Here is a 19,470-nt window from a genome sequence, read left to right as displayed (position 1 = left end):
AATCAGGACCCATGGCTAGCACATTTAAAGTGGAACTACACTATCTCAATCAACATGAACTATTTTTAATCCCTTTGCTGCTAGTATTAGTAAATAGAAAGGAAGGTATATTATATTTACTTTTTTTATACCAATATAATGCTGCGCTATCCAAATGTAATCATACGGTAACCGTACTAATTCATAATATTACTGACTGCAGTTAAATAGTGGTGGTGAGATGTTCTATTCCGATGTAGATTTTTTACATCGGAATAGAATATCTCACCACCACTATTTAACTGCAGTCAGTAATATTATGATTTAGTACGGTTACCGTATGATTACATTTGGTTAGCGCAGCATTATATTGGTATAATCTTTTTGGCACAAGCATATGGGACAATTCTAGCAGCTGTCCTTTATTCATCTCCAATTATCATTTGGATTTTTACATGGTAGCTCGCAAAACTCTGTTTGTTTTCAGATTATATTTACTTGTTTTAACCTTTATTATTTTTTTATATTTCTTCAGTTACTTCCCGGTTTCTGGCCTAGGCTAAAATGATGTCATACATCCCAGGAGTCTTCATAGACCTTTGTTTTTCTTTTGTGTGGGGGGTGGGGTTTTCTCAGCTAAGCACACCCTCCTGCCTGCATGCTGCCTGAGCTAAGGGCAGATGGATTCAATTAAGTAAATGCTAATGAATCATCTGCCCTTACTCAAAATGGCCATGGCTAAAAATATTTAGGGGGGGTTAATTTCAAAGTGATTTCACAACAAAATAAAGCATGGAGACATGGATGGATAGGGGAGTTTGCTTTGGATATTAAACATGAATTAAAAACAGTGTTTTCAGTTAGTGGTTCCACTTTAAGCTATATCCAACTGCAATTTTCCTGGAATACTGGGTGGAGGTATGGTTGGCTTTTGTCAAGTAACACTGACAGTTATAATTTAGGTACTTTTTTTACCGCAAAAAAAAAAAAAAGTGATATGCAGCAGCATACTCTGAAGCCAATTGGAAATTTGCCTCCATCTCCTGGTTATTTAACGGTCTTATGTTGATCAATAAAATAAGCAGGTTTAGATTAATGTATAGTGCCCTCCTAGATAGGTTGCTAGAAAAGTCAGGTAAACCGTTTTTTTTTTTTTTTTTGGCTCCTCTGCAGTCAGTGGAGCAGTGTGCGATTATTATGGGCTGGTCCAGGTTTCACTAGCTGCAGGCTTCAACTGCTTTCCCTTGCCTTCTAGTGGATTCTAAAAATGTAGTGGGCTGGAAGAGGCAGACCCAAAGCCTGACTTTTTATGTGGGCTCAGCCAATCTCTAGGGGAAGGAAGCCCAGTAGGTGGCTGGGGTGTACATCAATAGTCCAAGGCCTGGAGCAGCAGGGTTCTTGCCCAGGCTGTAGCCCCTCTGAGCAGTACAGCTGAAGTTTTTACAAATGCTCCTCGAGGTCCCGGCTCAGCCAGAGCTAAGGGGCCAGCTCTGGTTATCGTCGAGGCCCCAATTGTGTCAGAGCTGGGGGGGTGGAACCTGTTCTAGCGGATTTTGCTGGAACTGATTGAGGGATTTTCACTGAGGATCTGCTCTGGAGAGCTCACGGGAGAAAGGTCTGGCTGATTTTGGAAGGAGGCATCCAAGTATCTGGGGAGATTTGTGAGTGCAGACCTACGTGTAGGATCCTAGTGACTGTACGCCGTTTCTATCGCTTGTGTATCAGTGCCAGAGCTTGCCTAAAGTGGGACATTTCCTATGGGGGTCTCTACATCGCCCTGTCCCTTAGTTGCTGCTGGAGGGACCGTGTTAAGAAGTTTGAGAAAGTGAGAAACACGTCCTCGGGTTTTCACATAGCATTACTGGAATATCCCACAGCCTCCCTGCACCCTATCCAAATTCAATTTACAATAAAGCATCAAAAATATAACTAGACCAGGGGTATCCAAACTTTTTAAACAAAGGGTCAGTTTACTGTGCTTCAGACTTTGGGGGGGGGGGCAGATGTTGGTGTCAGTGGGAGGAATATCACCCCATCATTGGTGTCAGTGGGAGGAATAGTGCCCCATCATTGGTAGTGGAAGGAATAGTGCCCCATTATTGGTGTTAATAGGAAGTGTAGTGCCCCATCATTGTTATCAGTGGGAGGAATAGTGCCCCATTATTGGTGGCAGTAGGAAACATTGTACCCCATCACTGATGTCAGTAGGAAGACTTGTACCCCATCATTGGTGTCAGTAGGAAGGATTGTACCCCATCATTATTGTCAGTAGGAATAATTTTACCCCATCATTAGTGTCAGTAGAAAGAATGGTGCCCCATAGTGGGAGGAATAGTGCCCCATAGTGTCAGTAGGAAGAATGGTGCCCCATAATTGGTGTCAGTGGGAGGAATAGTGCCCCATTATTGGTGGCAGTAGGAAACATTGTACCCCATCATTGATGCCAGTAGGAAGACTTGTACCCCATCATTGGTGTCAGTAGGAAGAATTGTACCCCATCATTAGTGTCAGTAGGAAGGATTGTACTCCATCATTGGTGTCAGTAGGAAGAATAGTACCCCATCATTGGTGTCAGTAGGAAGAATTGTACCCCATCATTGGTGTCAGTAGGAAGAATTGTACCCCATCATTGGTGTCAGTAGGAAGGATTGTACCCCATCAATGGTGTCAGTAGTTAGAATGGTGCCCCATATTTGGAGGAATAGTGCCCCATAGTGTCAGTAGGAAGAATGGTGCCCCATATTGGGAGGAATAGTGCCCCATAGTGTCAGTAGAAAGAATGATACCCCATAGTGGTAGGAATAGTGCCCATAGTGTCAGTAGGAAGAATGGTACCCCATAGTGGGAGGAATAGTGCCCCATAGTGTCAGCAAGAAGAATAGTGCCCCATAGTGGGAGGAATAGTGCCCCATAGTGTCAGTAAGAAGAATGGTGCCCGATAGGGGAAGGAATAGTGCCCCATAGTGTCAGTAAGAAGAATAGTGCCCCATAGTGGGAGGAATAGTGCCCCATAGTGGGAGGAATAGTGCCCCATAGTGTCAGTAAGAAGAATGGTGCCCGATAGGGGAAGGAATAGTGCCCCATAGTGTCAGTAAGAAGAATAGTGCCCCATAGTGGGAGGAATAGTGCCCCATAGTGTCAGCAAGAAGAATAGTGCCCCATAGTGGGAGGAATAGTGCCCCATAGTGTCAGTAAGAAGAATGGTGCCCGATAGGGGAAGGAATAGTGCCCCATAGTGTCAGTAAGAAGAATAGTGCCCCATAGTGGGAGGAATAGTGCCCCATAGTGTCAGCAAGAAGAATGGTGCCCCATAGTGGGAGGAATAGTGCCCCATAGTGTCAGTAAGAAGAATGGTGCCCAATAGGGGAAGGAATAAGGCCCCATAGTGTCAGTAGGAAGAATAGTGCCCCATAGTGTCAGTAGGAAGAATAGTGCCCCATAGTGTCAGTAGGAAGAATGGTGCCCCATAGTGGGAGGAATAGTGCTCCAAGGGCCAGAAAAAAGACAAGGAAAGGGCCGCAGTGTGGAGATCACTGCTCTAGACTGTTCATTGGGCCAGAAGTGTGACTGGGTGCCTTGCTGTTACTATACTAGCTTGGGAAAGAAACTGGGACAAAATCAGGGTGTGAACAATACAAGTATACAAGTATCTGAGGTCATCTTTTTGCTATCCAAGCTGTAGTATGGTAATACCCAAAGTCATTTATATCACAGGAGATCATTTATGAGAACTGGAGGAAAGGTGACACTGCTTCTGATGGGTACCGGCATCTTCTATTGATGAAGGAATCCCCATCTCTTCGCAATGCTCTAGTTTTCACGCTGTACTGGAGAAATTTTTTTCAAACTGAACCATGCTTTCTACAATCGTGTCTTCCTGAAAGTAAGTTTTCTATAATAACCAGTGTAGGAGAATAAAAGTGTATCCTAAACATGTACCTTATTGCGCGGATTGGAGGTGTTCATGACACTTCGCAGCTCTCGGCCCGTGTATATAACCACCCCGACCACCGTGCCTAGAATGGAAAATACAAGTCAGAGATGCCAGGAAACAATAAATTAAAAAATTACGAATCATATTCCCTTTTATATGGTCTTCCATCTCTCGGGGTTTCTCTGAGAGGATAGAGTACTGGCGCCCCCTGGTGTTAAAAATGCTCTATTCTATATTCATATTGGATATTCTGATATCTGGCATTTTGATCAAGAAATATGATATATATATATATATATATATATATATATATATATATATATATATATATATATATATATATATATATATATATATATATATATATATTATCATATTTCTTGATCAAAATGCCAGATATCAGAATATCCAATATGAATATATCTGCGCAAAACACCAGCTTGTATGAACACAGCAAGGCCAACATTTGCAGAGCTTTCAGAAAATTTTGTTGAAGTTTTTAAAGTGCCATTCAGCTCCAGTTTGTAAATGTTGAACACAGATCCTAATGGGAGTGCTGATTGCCACTTTAAGCAAGCTGCTAGCAGGCTTTCAACAAGCTTCAAGGAGTGCTGAAGCCTGCACCTGCTATATGCTGTGCAATGTATTAAATCAGATTCTCCAACTTCTAAAGCTGAAAAATGCAGGGGCGTGCTGATAGATTAATTTGCTCCTGTCTAAATTGGCCCTAACATGTGTATGTATGAATGTGAGTTAGGGACCTTAGATTGTAAGCTCCTTGGGGGCAGGGACTGATGTGAATGTATAATATGTGTGTGAAGCACTGCGTAAATTGACAGCATTATACACCATATTTATTGGTGTATAACACGCACAGGCATATAACACGTACCTTCACTTTAAGAGGGAAGTTTCAGGAAAAAACTTACATTTTATATAAAGAAGTTTGAAGCAACATAAGGGTCAGTGCCCATCTGCAGCCTGATCAATGTCCATCTGCAGCCTCAACATTGCCATCAATGCAGCCTCACCATTGCCATCAATGCAGCCTCACCATTGCCATCAATGCAGCCTCACCATTGCCATCAATGCAGCCTCACCATTGCCATCAATGCAGCCTCACCATTGCCATCAATGCAGCCTCACCACTGCCATCAATGCAGCCTCACCACTGCCATCAATGCAGCCTCACCACTGCCATCAATGCAGCCTCACCACTGCCATCAATGCAGCCTCACCACTGCCATCAATGCAGCCTCACCATTGCCGCACTGCTGCCTCAGATGGGACAGGGAGAGGGGCTAGATGAGCGCCGACAGATTACATACAGTGAGAATCTCCTGTTTACTCAGCGGCCTCTTTAATACAAAGTCCCGCCTCTTATGATAGACAGAACAGTGGTCCAATGCTGGCCCAGGAGACTTACTATTACAGAGACCGCCGAGTAAACAGGAGAGTCTCAGTGTATGTAATCTGACGGCGCTCGTCCCGCCCCCCTACCTGTCCTCTCCAAATTATAGTATCGGCGTATAACATGCACACGCTATTTGCACCCGATTTTCAGGGTGAAAAAGTGTGTGTTATACACCAATAAATACAGTAAGTGTTTGTGTGTTGAGGCGCTAGCTCTAGTACAAACGTACACCCCCGATGACGTCAGTTATGACAAAACTAGTAGGGTGGAGTCTATGTTCAGTTTCACCACGCTAGTTCTTATATGATCAGCAGATTGTTTTTTATCCTGAATTTTTTTATCCTGGTCTGATTGGACTTGTGTTATCTCAATAAACCATCAAGGTTTTATGCTATGTTGGCGTTCTTTTTTACATCTCACCTGGGAGTGAGAGACAGAGAGAGCAGCCATTTGAACTGATATCTTCATAATTCTGTCTGCATCCAGAGGATGGATCCTATGTATTGTATAGACCCACGTTTTAATAGGCTCAGAGGAGGGGGAAGAGAGGTGGAGCTGCCTCGGGTGTGGTTAGGAGCCCTGACCAATCTCCAACTAAGATTGGCAGGGGGCAGGCCTCCTTAAAGTGGATTTCCGCCTGCAAAAAAAAGTTAAAAAAGTCAGCAGCTACAAATACTGCAGCTGTTGACTTTTAAAATAAGGACACTTGCGTGTCCAGGGCGCCCGCGATGTTCTCGAAGCCGACCCGTCCCTCGGCTCTGGGTGGAGGTGCCGACATCTTAAGTAAGGGCATCAGGAAATAAAGCCTTGTGGCTTCACAGCCTGTTTCCCTACTACGCAGGCCTGAGTCACGCTGCGCGTTCTGACTGTTCCCTGCTGTCTTCTGGGACCTGTGTGTCTCCCAGAAGAAAGCGGGGGGAATGGAGGAGAGGCCGGGCATGGCATAGATCGTTGCGGATACTGCAGCGATCTAACTCCGGAAGTGGGAGCAAAATACCTGTATTAGACAGGTATCTGCTCCCTCCTGAAAGGTGCCAAAATGTGACACCCGAGATAAGTATGACACTTTCAATTCTATATTTTTTTGAAGGGATGTAGAGGAGAAAGGGTAGCAGATAAACAGGCACAACTTATTTGTTTAACCATTTCAATACCGGGCACTTATACCCCCTTCCTGCCCAGACCAATTTTCAGCTTTCAGTACTCTCACTTTGAATGCCAATTACTCGGTCATGCTACACTGTACCCAAACAATTTTCATATTTTTTTTCACACAAATACAGCTTTCTTCTGGTGGTATTTAATCACCACTGGGTTTTACTATTTTTTTTGCAACATAAGTGAAAAAAGAGCGAAAATTTAGAAGAAAAAAAAAAAAAAAAAAAAGATAAATGATAAAATTTTGCAAATAAGTCATTTTTTTGTTCATAAATTTGGGCCAAAATTTATACTGTTACATATCTTTGGTAAAAATAACCCAAATCGTTGTATATTATTTGGTCTGTGTGAAAGTTATAGAGTCTACAAGCTATGGTGCCAATCATTGAAAATTGATCACACTTGATGTGCTGACGGCCCATTTCATTTCCTGAGGCCCTGAAATGTCAGGAAAGTACAAATACCCCCCAAATTACCCCTTTCTGAAAAGTAGACAGTCCAAGGTATTTAGTAAAAGGCATGGCAAGTTTTTTGAAATTGTCATTTTTTCACACAATTCTTGGGAAAATGAAGACATTATTTAGTATTTATTATTTTACACACAATTGTCATAACAAATTATTTTTATAAAAAGGTCCAACATGCAAAGAGCACCGTCAGGCATTCTAGGAGCATAAATTACACATAAAATTTCCTAACGACCTATTACATTTTTGAAGGCCCTGGAGCACCAGGACAATGGAATTATCCACAAAATGACCCCATTTTGGAAAGCAAACACCTCAAGGTATATTCTATGAAGCAAAATTAGTCTTTTGAACGGTTCATTTTTTTCCGCAAGTCTTCGGAAATCATGGAAAGAGAATGACTTTTTTTTTTTTTTTACACAAAGTTGTCAATTTAAAAGATATTTCTAACACACAGCATGTACATAGCAAAAATTACACCCCAAAATCCATTCTCCTACTCCTGAGTATGGCAATGCCACATGTGTGAGACTTTTACACAGCCTGGCCACATACAGAGGTCCAACATTGAAGTAGTACCTTCAGGCGTTCTAGGAGCATAAATTACACATCTAATTTCATTCCTACACTTTTGAAGGTCCTGGAGCACCAGGACAGTGGAATTACCAACAAAATGACCCCATTTTGGAAAGTAAACACCCCAACGTATATTCTTTGAGGCATGGGCTGGTGACAAGTACACGGTACCCTGATGGGCTGGTAACAAGTACTCGGGTACTCTGATGGGCTGGTAACAAGTACTCGGGTACTCTGATGGGCTGGTAACAAGTACTCGGGTACTCCGATGGGCTGGTGACAAGTACTCAGGTACCCCGATGGGCTGGTGACAGGTACCCTGATGGGCTGGTGACACGTCCTCTTTATTACCGGGGGGGGTAATCAGTGTGTGTTGAGGTGCACTGTAAGCAGTAACAAGCCGTTACCGCTGTGTGAGGAGGAGAACCCAGTAACAGCTCGTTACCACAGTTTGTTTACATTCTGTGACCGGCTGTGATTGGACACAACCGGTCACGTGGTAAAGAGCCGATTTCATTGGCTCTTTATCGCGATTGGGGATGGGCTGTGTCAGGGTGACAAGCCTCATCCCCGATCGCCGCTCACGAGGACAGTGCATGTGACTGGCTGTGATTGGACACAGCCGGTTATGTGGTAAAGAGGCGTTTTTATTGGTTCTTGTTGTCCTGAGGGACACGCCTCATCCCGCAGAAGCAGCGAGAATGGGAGGACGTCATATGATGCCCGCCCAGGATGGGAGCGTGTTCCTACCAGCATCATTTTACTATGTCTCCTCATTGGCTGACTGACTTTGACAGCAGTGGGAGCCAATGGCGCTGCGCTGATGTCTCAGCCAATGAGGAGGGGAGTCCCGGGCAGCCGAGACGCTTCTACAACAATCGCTGGATCTAGATGGACCTCAGGTAAGTATTAGGGGGGCTGCTATACACAGAAGGCTTTTTTTTATCATGATAACAACCTTTACAACCACTTTAATCTCTGTGTATCACCTGAGGCCAGTCACTTCACTAGGATAATGGTTTACAATCACTTTAAATGTTTTTTTTTGTGTTTTTTTTACAAATATAAGGTTTATAAGCCCTTAAACATTAAATCTTTTTATAGATTTCTAATATAGAACTGCATACAAAAGTTCAATCAATGTCATTTTCTGTACAGAGAAGAGAGATGTGACTTACACATTTCTGAATGTAATTATCACACAAAAGTAACTTTTTTGTTTCAGGAGCGCTGGCCCTTTAACTCTCTCATTATTAAAATCACTTCCTGTCCACCCAGCACATGTGCAGATGAAGCGGAGATGGTGATCACTTTGGCCAGCCATCAGTTATAAAATGCCCTCGGGGGAGACTAGCTGTCATCTTTGCTCCCTTGTGGTGTCAGCCCGATCCAGGAGGAGAAAGAAAAAAAAAATACTAATTGGTGCCGCTAATTTTCTGGATGGCAGAGTCAATTATTTCCAATTACAGACAAATGAGTGAAGGGATTAAATTGTTAACATGCTTTTTGCGGGAAAGCCTGAGAAGGTTTGTGCTCACCTGATGCGATGACGGTACTGGCCCACAATGTGTTCTCGATGCTTAAACTCTCATTGATGGGGGGGTCACTGTCTTCCTGCAGGGAGAGAATACAGACTACAATGTATCAATGCAGGGAGAGAATACAGACTACAATGTATCAATGCAGGGAGAGAATACAGACAACAATGTATCAATGCAGGGAGAGAATACAGACAACAATGTATCAATGCAGGGAGAGAATACAGACAACAATGTATCAATGCAGGGAGAGAATACAGACTACAATGTATCAATGCAGGGAGAGAATACAGACAACAATGTATCAATGCAGGGAGAGAATACAGACTACAATATATCAATGCAGGGAGAGAATACAGACTACAATGTATCAATGCAGGGAGAGAATACAGACAACAATGTATCAATGCAGGGAGAGAATACAGACTACAATGTGTCAATGCAGGGAGAGAATACAGACAACGATGTGTCAATGCAGGGAGAGAATACAGACTACAATGTATCAATGCAGGGAGAGAATACAGACAACGATGTGTCAATGCAGGGAGAAAATACAGACAACAATGTATCAATGCGGGGAGAGAATACAGACAACAATGTGTCAATGCAGGGAGAGAATACAGACAACAATGTGTCAATGCAGGGAGAGAATACAGACAACAATGTGTCAATGCAGGGAGAGAATACAGACAACAATGTGTCAATGCAGGGAGAGAATACAGACAACAATGTGTCAATGCAGGGAGAGAATACAGACAACAATGTGTCAATGCAGGGAGAGAATACAGACAACAATGTATCAATGCAGGGAGAGAATACAGACAACAATGTATCAATGCAGGGAAGTGCAAGGGGCACACTGAAAGCAGCAACCAATAAAAGTTCACGTTATGATGACACGCGCGATTACTTTGTTAAAGCCGAATTAAATTCTCTCAATCGACATGAGCGCTTTGCAGGGCTTTTTTTCTTCAGCAGATCTATTGTTCTGGGGGCAGGTTATTGATGCTGGGGGATCTATTTTTGCTGACGGGGAGGTTCTATTGTTGCTGGGGGTATATTGTTGGTCTGTTGTTGCTGGAGGAGATCTATTGTTCTGGGGGAGGTTATTGATACTGAGGAATCTATGTTTGCTGGGTTGGGGGGCGCAACTATTATTGCTGGGGAGATTATTGCAGGGCATCTATTTTACTGTCTTTCTTGTTATCATTACCAAATTCTATACAAAAATTACTTAGCACCACAAAATTATACTTGGTTCTCTAAAAAGGGATGGTTCTGGGAGGTGGGTAGGGGGTGGAGCCAAGGGACAGTACTTGGAGCTGGGTAGGGGGCAGAGACAAGGGGTGACTAGGAATGAGTAGACATGCGCACTGCCCAAAAATTGGTTTTCATTTTGTTTTGTTTTTCGGGTCATTCGTTCCGATTGAAATTTGTAGGATTGAAAATCTGAAAATTCGTCAATTCAAAAATAAAGAAAATGTGAAAATAAAGAAAATCCGAAAATAAAGAAAATCCAAAAATAAAGAGAATCCGAATATAAAAAGAATCCGAATATAAAGAGAATCTGAATATTCAAATTTACGAATTTTCAAATTGAAGAAAAAATTAGTTAAACGGGTTTTCGTTAATTCGGATATTTCCGAAAAACACAAATTTGTCTAAATACTTTAAAGAATGAATTCGGAACAAAACAAATTGCACATGTCTAGAAGTGAGGTGTGTGTGTGTGGGGGGGTACCTGCAGCTATTCTTCAAGAAAAAAAAAAGCCCTGGCTATGTGTAATCATGCTGCTAGCATTACTAAATAGATAGGAAGGTATATTATATTTACGCGTTTTAAACTTCTCTTTAAATCCCATCAGTTACTTCCTGGTTTCTGGTGTTGGTCAAAATGATGTCATACATCCCAGGAGTCTTTAATGGAGGAGGGGCTTTCTCAGCTAAGCATGCCCTCTTCATGTATGCCTGAGCTAAGGGCAGGTGGATTCCAGGAAGTAAATGCTACATGAATCATCTCCCCTTACTCAAGATGGCCACGGCTAGAAACGCTAGGGGTCTTCATTGGAGCAGGGGGAGGAGGAGCTCTCTCAGCTAAGCACACCTTAGTAATGAATAAGCACTAAAATGAATGAGTTATAAATCAGCACCACAATATAAGATCTAATTAATTAAATTTGGAAAAATTGGAAAACTGCGTAAAAGTGGAAACTGCGTAAAATTGGAAACTGCGTAATATTGGAAGCTGCGTAATATTGGAAGCTGCGTAATATTGGAAGCTTTGTGAAATTCATAAATTTGAAAATTCATAAATTTGAAACTTCGAAAAATCGTAAATCCAAAAATTTGAAAATCTGAAATAACTACTAACAATAACCAACTATTAAATTATAGTTATTGGAATTTCCTTTCAAATTTAGCTGTTAGCGAACGTAACGATTACGAATTTATCTGAAGTTACGAATTGTCCAAAATAACGATTGCCGCATCTAAACAAATGAACCAATGAAAGCTGGCTAGGGGGCAGTGTGGTGCATGATTCAGCGCACCGCACCATCCTCCTTTCCGTTTTTTTTTGTACTAGCTTTATTTGAAGTACACAAAACTCACACTTCATTCACTGCAATGTCAGGCGGCGCATTGCAACTCCGGCCCGTGCTCTGCATTTTAGGGTAGCGCTAGGCTGCATTGCAGTGTTAACAGGACACTTAGGAAACTATTGTTCCCTGTGTGTCCCTGTGGCGACAGTTGTTTTACAATGCAGTAAAACGTCTGTCATCGCATATAGTGTTAATTGGGAAAGAGATGGTCGGCACTCAGGATGACATCCAAAATGATATTTCTTTATTAAATACATGTACAGAGCTGTAAAACAGCCTACGCGTTTCGGACGTTAGTCCTTAGTCATGGCTGATAAAAAACTAAATAACACTTACATAGTATATACAAAGGTCACATGATTAACCACCAAGCAGGTAATAACATACAGTATACTCATCATTTTTTATTTTGTCATATGAATGGTAATAGAAATTAATCTTCAAACAAACCAAATAAATGAACATACCATAAAACAAAATAAATAAGCAATACCAGTCCATATACTTCTAATACTTGATTTAGTATGGACCAGTCTGAGGTCGCATAGCAGTACTGTATACTTATAGAATACTTGCTGATTACTTATTGAGGTTCCTCAACACCAAATTGCAGGTGCCTCACCCTATACCTTCCTCTTAAGGTCCAAAAGCATGGCTCTTTGTAAGCCCTGTGGACTGTGGACTCACCTGGAGGGTGCAGAGGGGACATGCGGACAGTTTGGGACCATTGAATGCAACTGTTTTTAGCAATCCTGGTTATGCGATACACTCTCACCTTTCCATCCTCTTAATGGTAAATACATCACCGCACACATGGAGATGTATTTTTGAACAGTATGAAATGTCCAACTATGTTTTGTATACTGCAAAATGTTAATATTGTTGTCTAAATTTGAATTTTCTGATATATTTCCTAGAATTAAAAAGTCCCCTGAGGAAGACAGAATTAAAAATCCCCCTGAAGAAGACCAGAAATGAAAGGGTCGAAATGCAACGTTATAATGTAATTGGCAAACCATGGTCTCTCCTTGGTGTATTGTTTGCCATTGATGATGGCTTATGCTGTTTGTGTCGCTGACCAGAACTTATATCTTTAATTTATTGTATAATTGAATTAATTCTTTGCCAGAATAAAAGATTTTTTAACTAATCACTTCTTTATAAAGATTTTGCTGCTAAAAAAAAAAAAAAAAAAAACACCTTGGGGAAACTCTTCCATTTTCTACATGATTAACCACAAGTGGAAAGTATAGTGTGAATTGGCCCTAACTGTCACCTTGGCTTGTGCTCTCAACCAAACTGTCACACCATTCAATGGCTGGAGTCATAACTGATCACATGGGCAGCACCATGTGCAGTTGAAGACCAAACAGAGGCCAAGATGGCAGCTTCCTTGGGTGGAAACAATCGGAGGGTTTAGTTCCATTTTAGCACAGACTAGAGAAAGAGTCAGTACTCACCCGAGTGAAGGTCCCAGCAAAATTGTGGATGTCGATATTTGGCTCTTCTGCATACACATACGATCGGATCTGCAGCAAATCCTGCAAAGGCAAAAAAAAAATGACATCTGAAGGCCCAATACAGCAGAAAATTTTTATTATAGTAGCAGTAGGTTAATATCTGTAATGACAGTAGCCAGCATGTGAATTTCTTTTTTTAAATCACATGCTTTTATTTACATCTTTCTCTAGAAATACATGCAGGCCAAGCTGGCCAAAAAGGTAAAAAAAGTTACCAGAGTTGGGACAAACTGTAAAACCCCGCCAGAGGTGCTTGCACCCGTAAGCTTTTATTCATATGCTTTACAGTAAATGTGAACCCGCACTTTGTAAACAACCCATTGAGTTTAAAATAGAAATGAAATGCAAAACATTTGTGTATAGATATTATAAAGCGCTGTGCAAACTGTTGTCGCTATATAAAAATACTGTACAATAATAATAATAATAATAATTAATAATAGACATGTGCAATTAGTTTTGTTCCGCCCCTAAAAAAGGGGGGTGAAAAAGATATATATATATATCTTTTTCACCCCCCTTTTTTAATACGTGTGAATGGTGTCACACTAGCCTCATCATTGGAGGGGAGCAAGCAGAGTCAGCACAGCCAGAGAACTGAGCATGCTGTGCTCTCCTGCTTAGTGTGGTCAGTTTTAATAGGAAAGCATAGGGACTGACAGAAACACCAGGAATTTCACACAGAGGAGGTAATACAAAGAGAACAGGAGGCTCTCATACAAGTACATGGTACAGGCAGCACATATCAGGAATAGGACATGTTGGGGTAACATATTCTTTAAACCTTTTCTAAAAAAAATTTAAAAAAAACAATAGCAGTAATGGTCTAAGTAAATATAAAATGTTATAGCATGCAAGAGCGTGCAATAAACATATACAGCAGCAACAAAAACTATCAGATATCTCCACAGTGCAAAAAATGTATATAAATAAGTTGATCATATACAAACGCGAGTGATCACAAAAAATTATTAAACAAAGTAAAATAAAGTGCAAGTGCAACACAAATATAAGTCTATAAGTAAACTCTGCATAAAAAGAAATGTAAAAAACATATTGAGTCCACACATAAAGGATTCCACAGTGTGAGAGGGGGTGATTCCAATGGGGTGATGAACTCCAGGTCACTTCCACCGTCACCAAGGAGATGGGGGTATCTTGAATAGAAAAAACCCACTCGATACGTGGGGACTCTTACCAGAACTGGTGGACCCCCTAAAGAGCAAGGTCACATACGCCAGCAGACTTAGCCCTTTGCAGGGTCTATAGATCCTCCTTGTCACTGGAGCTCTCTGACAGTGGCTGGAAGTCCACCTCAATAGCCAACTTGAAAATGGGAAATCACGTCTAAAATTTTTAGCCATAGGAGACGTCACGTAAGACGAAACATGTTGGAGCAGACCTACGCACTGACGTCATTACGCCCCACGTGACCCTGGAAGTACAGGTGTGTTTTTACAATTTTTTGCTGGCTGTTCTTATTGATTATTGCGGTTTTATCCGTTCGTTTTTTAACAATAAAGGTTACTCTCTTTTTCAACTCTACTACACCATTGGAGTCTTTTTATCTTTCCGCGCTGGTGACTCACGTGCGCCCCCCCCCCCCTTTTTAGACGTGGTTTCCCATTTTCAAGTTGGATATTGAGGAGGACTTCCAGCCACTGTCAGAGAGCTCCAGTGACAAGGAGGATCTATAGACCCTGCAGAGGGCTAAGTCTGCTAGCGTATATGACCTTGCTTTTTAGGGGGTCCACCAGTTCTGGTAAGAGTCCCCACGTATCCAGTGGGTTTTTTCTATTCAAGATACACCCATCTCTATGGGGACGGTGGAAGTGACCTGGGAGTTCATCACCCCATTGGAATCACCCCCTCTCACAGTAATGGATTAAAGCCACAATTTATTCTTGCATATATTTAGCCTTCTCAGTTCCCCCCCCCCCGGCATCAACATGCTACTGAAATTATTAAAAAAAAAAAAAAAACGGTTTTCATTACATACCTTATTTTAGACCCAGTACTGGGTGCCTCTGCTACTCTATGCAATGGAGGCAGATCATGGCTTCTGGAAGAAGTCAGCAGGGTGCTGTACATAGCCCACATGTGGTGACGAGTCTCCATGATTGAAAGAGCTGAAATCCAATGCATGAAAGGGGTGGACTAGGGACAGTCAGGCTGGCAAGAAAAGAACTAGATGATGCTGGATGTACTCAAGCCAGGAAATGAGGCGGAGCTCTGTCTGACTTTCTGCAGCTTCTAATGCACATGGTGAGAAGCTCACAGTGTGCGGTGAAATCAGAGGAAGCCATTTCAGTCCGGGAGAGGAGCCGGTACAACTGTGCAGACTGAAGGGGAGACTGGGGCGAGGATTCAACCCCTAGGCTCTGACAGTACGCAAACATGCAGCCTCTCGGCGGGTGCGCCTTGGCGCCGAGTGGCCGCATATTTGCGTACCAATTAGCCCCGGGAGCTTTCCGATCATATGATCGTCCCAACAGCCAATCATGGTGGTCACATGATCTTAAACCCTGCCCCCCCAGCATCTGAAACCACTTAAAGGATTAGTACGGAGAAAGCTCGTTTGGCTGTACTCCTCCTATAGATCACAGGAGTGCAGTTCCTTTTGCACTCCTGTGACCCGTTTTCAGCAGTGAGCTGAAGTCGGCTGACGTCACAGAGCCGGTCCGCTCTTGGGCAAGATCGCATCAGCGGAGTTGGGATCCACCCACGTGCCTGGACCGCCACCCGGATCAGCGTGACGCTAAGAGCCTGAGCCAGCCGCTCCGGTCAGCAGGGAGCAGTGACAGATCACCAGATCTCTGCTCACTGAGCACCGAGCGATCGGCGGTGTTCGATCGCTTGGTTCTCAGTGTTTGAGCCGATAGGGGACAGATGCTGCATCCACCTACAGTGAGGGAAAAGAGTGTTTGCTCCCCTGCTGATTTTGTACGTTTGCCCACTGACAAAGAAATGATCAGTCTATAATTTTAACGATGGGTTTATTGTAACAGTGAGAGACAGAATAACAAAAATATCCAGAAAATCGCATTTCAAAAAAGTTATAAATCGATTTGCATTTTAAATGAGTGAAATAAGTATTTGATCCCCTATCAAAATCCTCAAGATTTCTGGCTCCCAGGTGTCTTCTTTTCAGGTAACGAGCTGAGATTAGGAGCATTCTCCTAAAAGGGAGTGCTCCTAATCTCAGATTGTTACCTGTATAAAACACACCTGTCCACAGAAGTAATCAATCAGATTCCAATCTCTCCACCGTGGCCAAGACCAAAGAGCTGTCCAAGGATGTCAGGGACAAGATTGTAGACCTACACAAGGCTGGAATGGGCTACAAGACCATCGCCAAGCAGCTTAGTAAGAGGTTGACAACCAGTAGCGGCCCGTAATGCAGGGCGCAGGGGCACCGCCCCCCTATCCATGCGTCCGGCCCTCTAATCTACATGCCGCTGCCCCCCCCCTCCCAAAAAAAAAATATACCACCAGCTGCCACTGGTGACAACAGTTGGTGCGATTATTCGCAAATGGAAGGAACACAAAATAATCAATCTCCCTCAGTCTGGGGCTCCATGCAAGATCTCACCTTGTGGAGTTTCAATGATCATGAGAACCGTGAGGAATCAGCCCAGAACTACACGGGAGAATCTTGTCAATGACCTCAAGGCAGCTGGGACCATAGTCACCAAGAAAAAAATTGGCAACAGACTACGCCGTGAAGGACTGAAATCCTGCAGCGCCCGCAAGGTCCCCCTTCTCAAGAAAGCACATCTACAGGCCTGTCTGAAGTTTGCTAATGAACATCTGAATGATTCAGAGGAGAACTGGGTGAAAGTGTTGTGGTCAGATGAGACCAAAATAAAGCTCTTTGGCATCAACTCAACAACTTGCTGTGTTTGGTGGAGGAGGAATGCTGCCTATGACCCCAAGAACACCATCCCCACCATCAAACATGGAGGTGGAAACATTATGCTTTGGGGTGTTTTTCTGCTAAGGGGACAGGGCAACTTCACGGCATCAAAGGAACGATGGACGGGACCATGTACTGTCAAATCCTGGGCGAGAACCTCCTTCCCTCAGCCAGGGCATTGAAAATGGGTAATTCCAGCATGACAATGACCCCAAAACACACGGCCAAGGCAACAAAGGATTGGCTCAAAAAGAAGCACATTAAGGTCATGGAGTGACCTAGCCAATCTCCAGACCTTAATCCCATAGAAAATGTGGAAGGAGCTGAAGGTTCGCATTACCAAACGTCAGCCACGAAACCTTAAAGACTTGGAGAGGATCTCCAAAGTGGTACAAAATGCCTCCTGAGATGTGTGTAAACCTGGTGGCCAACTACAAGAAATGTCTGACCTCTGATTGCCAACAAGGGTTTTGCCACCAAGTACTAAATCATGTTTTGCGAAAGGGGTCTTGGGTCTTTGATCTTGGCCATGGTGGAGAGATTGGAATCTGATTAATTGCTTCTGTGGACAGGTGTCTTTTTATACAGGTAACAAGCTGAGATTAGGAGCACTCTCCAGTTGTTTTTACCACTTGCCTAGAGGGGGACAGAGACTCTGCGACTTCTGGTCACAGCAGAACGTCAGCCCCGTCTTCCTCCCCCAGCACTGCTCTGATTAGTAAAATCTCTCATATATGCGTACCTTAAGCCGTTACCAAGCCCCCCTCCCCCGTGTACGCAATGTTTTTCTATGACCACAGCCGCAGTATACACAACCGTTCCTGTCCCCCACACAAGCTGTAAGTGTGAAACATCTGTGTGCCCCAAGGCCATGGATGATTGCTGGCAGATGAGACGCCGATCGCCAACACTTTAAGTTGCTCCCGTGCTTACACCAATAATACCAAATCTAATGGCTTAGTCAATGACAAAACAAAATCAAGGGATATCTAAAAGAAAAGCGGTAAAAAAACCTCAAGTGATCCAAATGAATGTGGAGGAAGAAGTGGTTTGTAGATCTCAGTATAAAATGGCGCAAAGATAATTCACGCAAATCACATGGCTTTGAGATCTATTTTGTCTACATCCATCCTATAAAAAAAATTATGCTGAAAGAATATCTTTGAATTGTTTTTTTTTTCCTTTGTTTTATGTTACACATTGCCATTGATTAAATACATTTTTTTGATTTCCTATAACCAGGGAGTCTCCAAACTTTCTATACAAAAGGGCCAGTTTACTGTCCTTCAGACTATAGGAGGGGGGGCTGGACTGTGGCCTTTGGCAGTAGAAAATGTCTTGGTGTCAGTGGGAAGTAAGGGAGTTATGACTAAGCACTCATCGTAGTGCGAAACGCGTAAGCTTTCTACTTGGCTGTGACCTGTATTTTGTATTTTAGATGACACTTTATTAAATAAAGGCAAAAATATTTTTTGGAGTGCGGCTGTCCAGAACTTCCTTTTGATGACTAAGGGAGTAAACAATGCCATGGTTGGTGTCAGTGGGGAGGAAGGGTGTAAACAATGCCATGGTTGGTGTCAGTGGGAAGGAAGGGAGTAAACAATGCCATGGTTGGTGTCAGTGGGAAGGGAGTAAACAATGCCATGGTTGGTGTCAGTGGGAAGGAAGGGTGTAAACAATGCCATGGTTGGTGTCAGTGGGAAGGAAGGGAGTAAACAATGCCATGGTTGGTGTCAGTGGGAAGGAAGGGTGTAAACAATGCCGTGGTTGGTGTCAGTGGGAAGGAAGGGAGTAAACAATGCCATGGTTGGTGTCAGTGGAAAGGAAGGGAGTAAACAATGCCATGGTTGGTGTCAGTGGGAAGTAAGGGTGTAAACAATGCCATGGTTGGTGTGAGTGGGAAGGAAGGGGGTAAACAATGCCATGGTTGGTGTCAGTGGGAAGTAAGGGTGTAAACAATGCCATGGTTGGTGTGAGTGGGAAGGAAGGGGGTAAACAATGCCATGGTTGGTGTCAGTGGGAAGGGAGTAAACAATGCCGTTGTTGGTGTCAGTGGGAAGGGAGTAAACAATGCCATGGTTGGTGTCAGTGGGAAGGAAGGGAGTAAACAATGCCGTTGTTGGTGTCAGTGGGAAGGGAGTAAACAATGCCATGGTTGGTGTCAGTGGGAAGGAAGGGAGTAAACAATGCCATGGTTGGTGTCAGTGGGAAGGAAGGGTGTAAACAATGCCGTGGTTGGTGTCAGTGGGAAGGAAGGGAGTAAACAATGCCATGGTTGGTGTCAGTGGAAAGGAAGGGAGTAAACAATGCCATGGTTGGTGTCAGTGGGAAGTAAGGGTGTAAACAATGCCATGGTTGGTGTGAGTGG

The 19,470-nt window shown here is 43.0% G+C and overlaps 1 protein-coding gene across 1 annotated transcript in view; it reads right to left on the bottom strand.

The window, feature by feature from the left end:
• Window positions 1–19,470, bottom strand: part of ATP9A (ATPase phospholipid transporting 9A (putative)) — a 170,026-nt gene that overhangs the window by 93,312 nt on the left and 57,244 nt on the right. The window contains exons 8-10 of the mRNA XM_073607253.1: window positions 13,127–13,207; window positions 9,067–9,142; window positions 3,919–3,995 (exon numbers count right to left, since the gene is read on the bottom strand). Coding sequence (XP_073463354.1) covers window positions 3,919–3,995; window positions 9,067–9,142; window positions 13,127–13,207 — 234 coding nt within the window. The remainder of the gene's footprint in view (window positions 1–3,918; window positions 3,996–9,066; window positions 9,143–13,126; window positions 13,208–19,470) is intronic.

Source organism: Aquarana catesbeiana, linkage group LG12 (assembly GCF_042186555.1).
Source record: "Aquarana catesbeiana isolate 2022-GZ linkage group LG12, ASM4218655v1, whole genome shotgun sequence".
NCBI classification, from domain to species: domain Eukaryota; kingdom Metazoa; phylum Chordata; class Amphibia; order Anura; family Ranidae; genus Aquarana; species Aquarana catesbeiana.
This window is presented reverse-complemented; position numbering and strand designations above follow the sequence as displayed.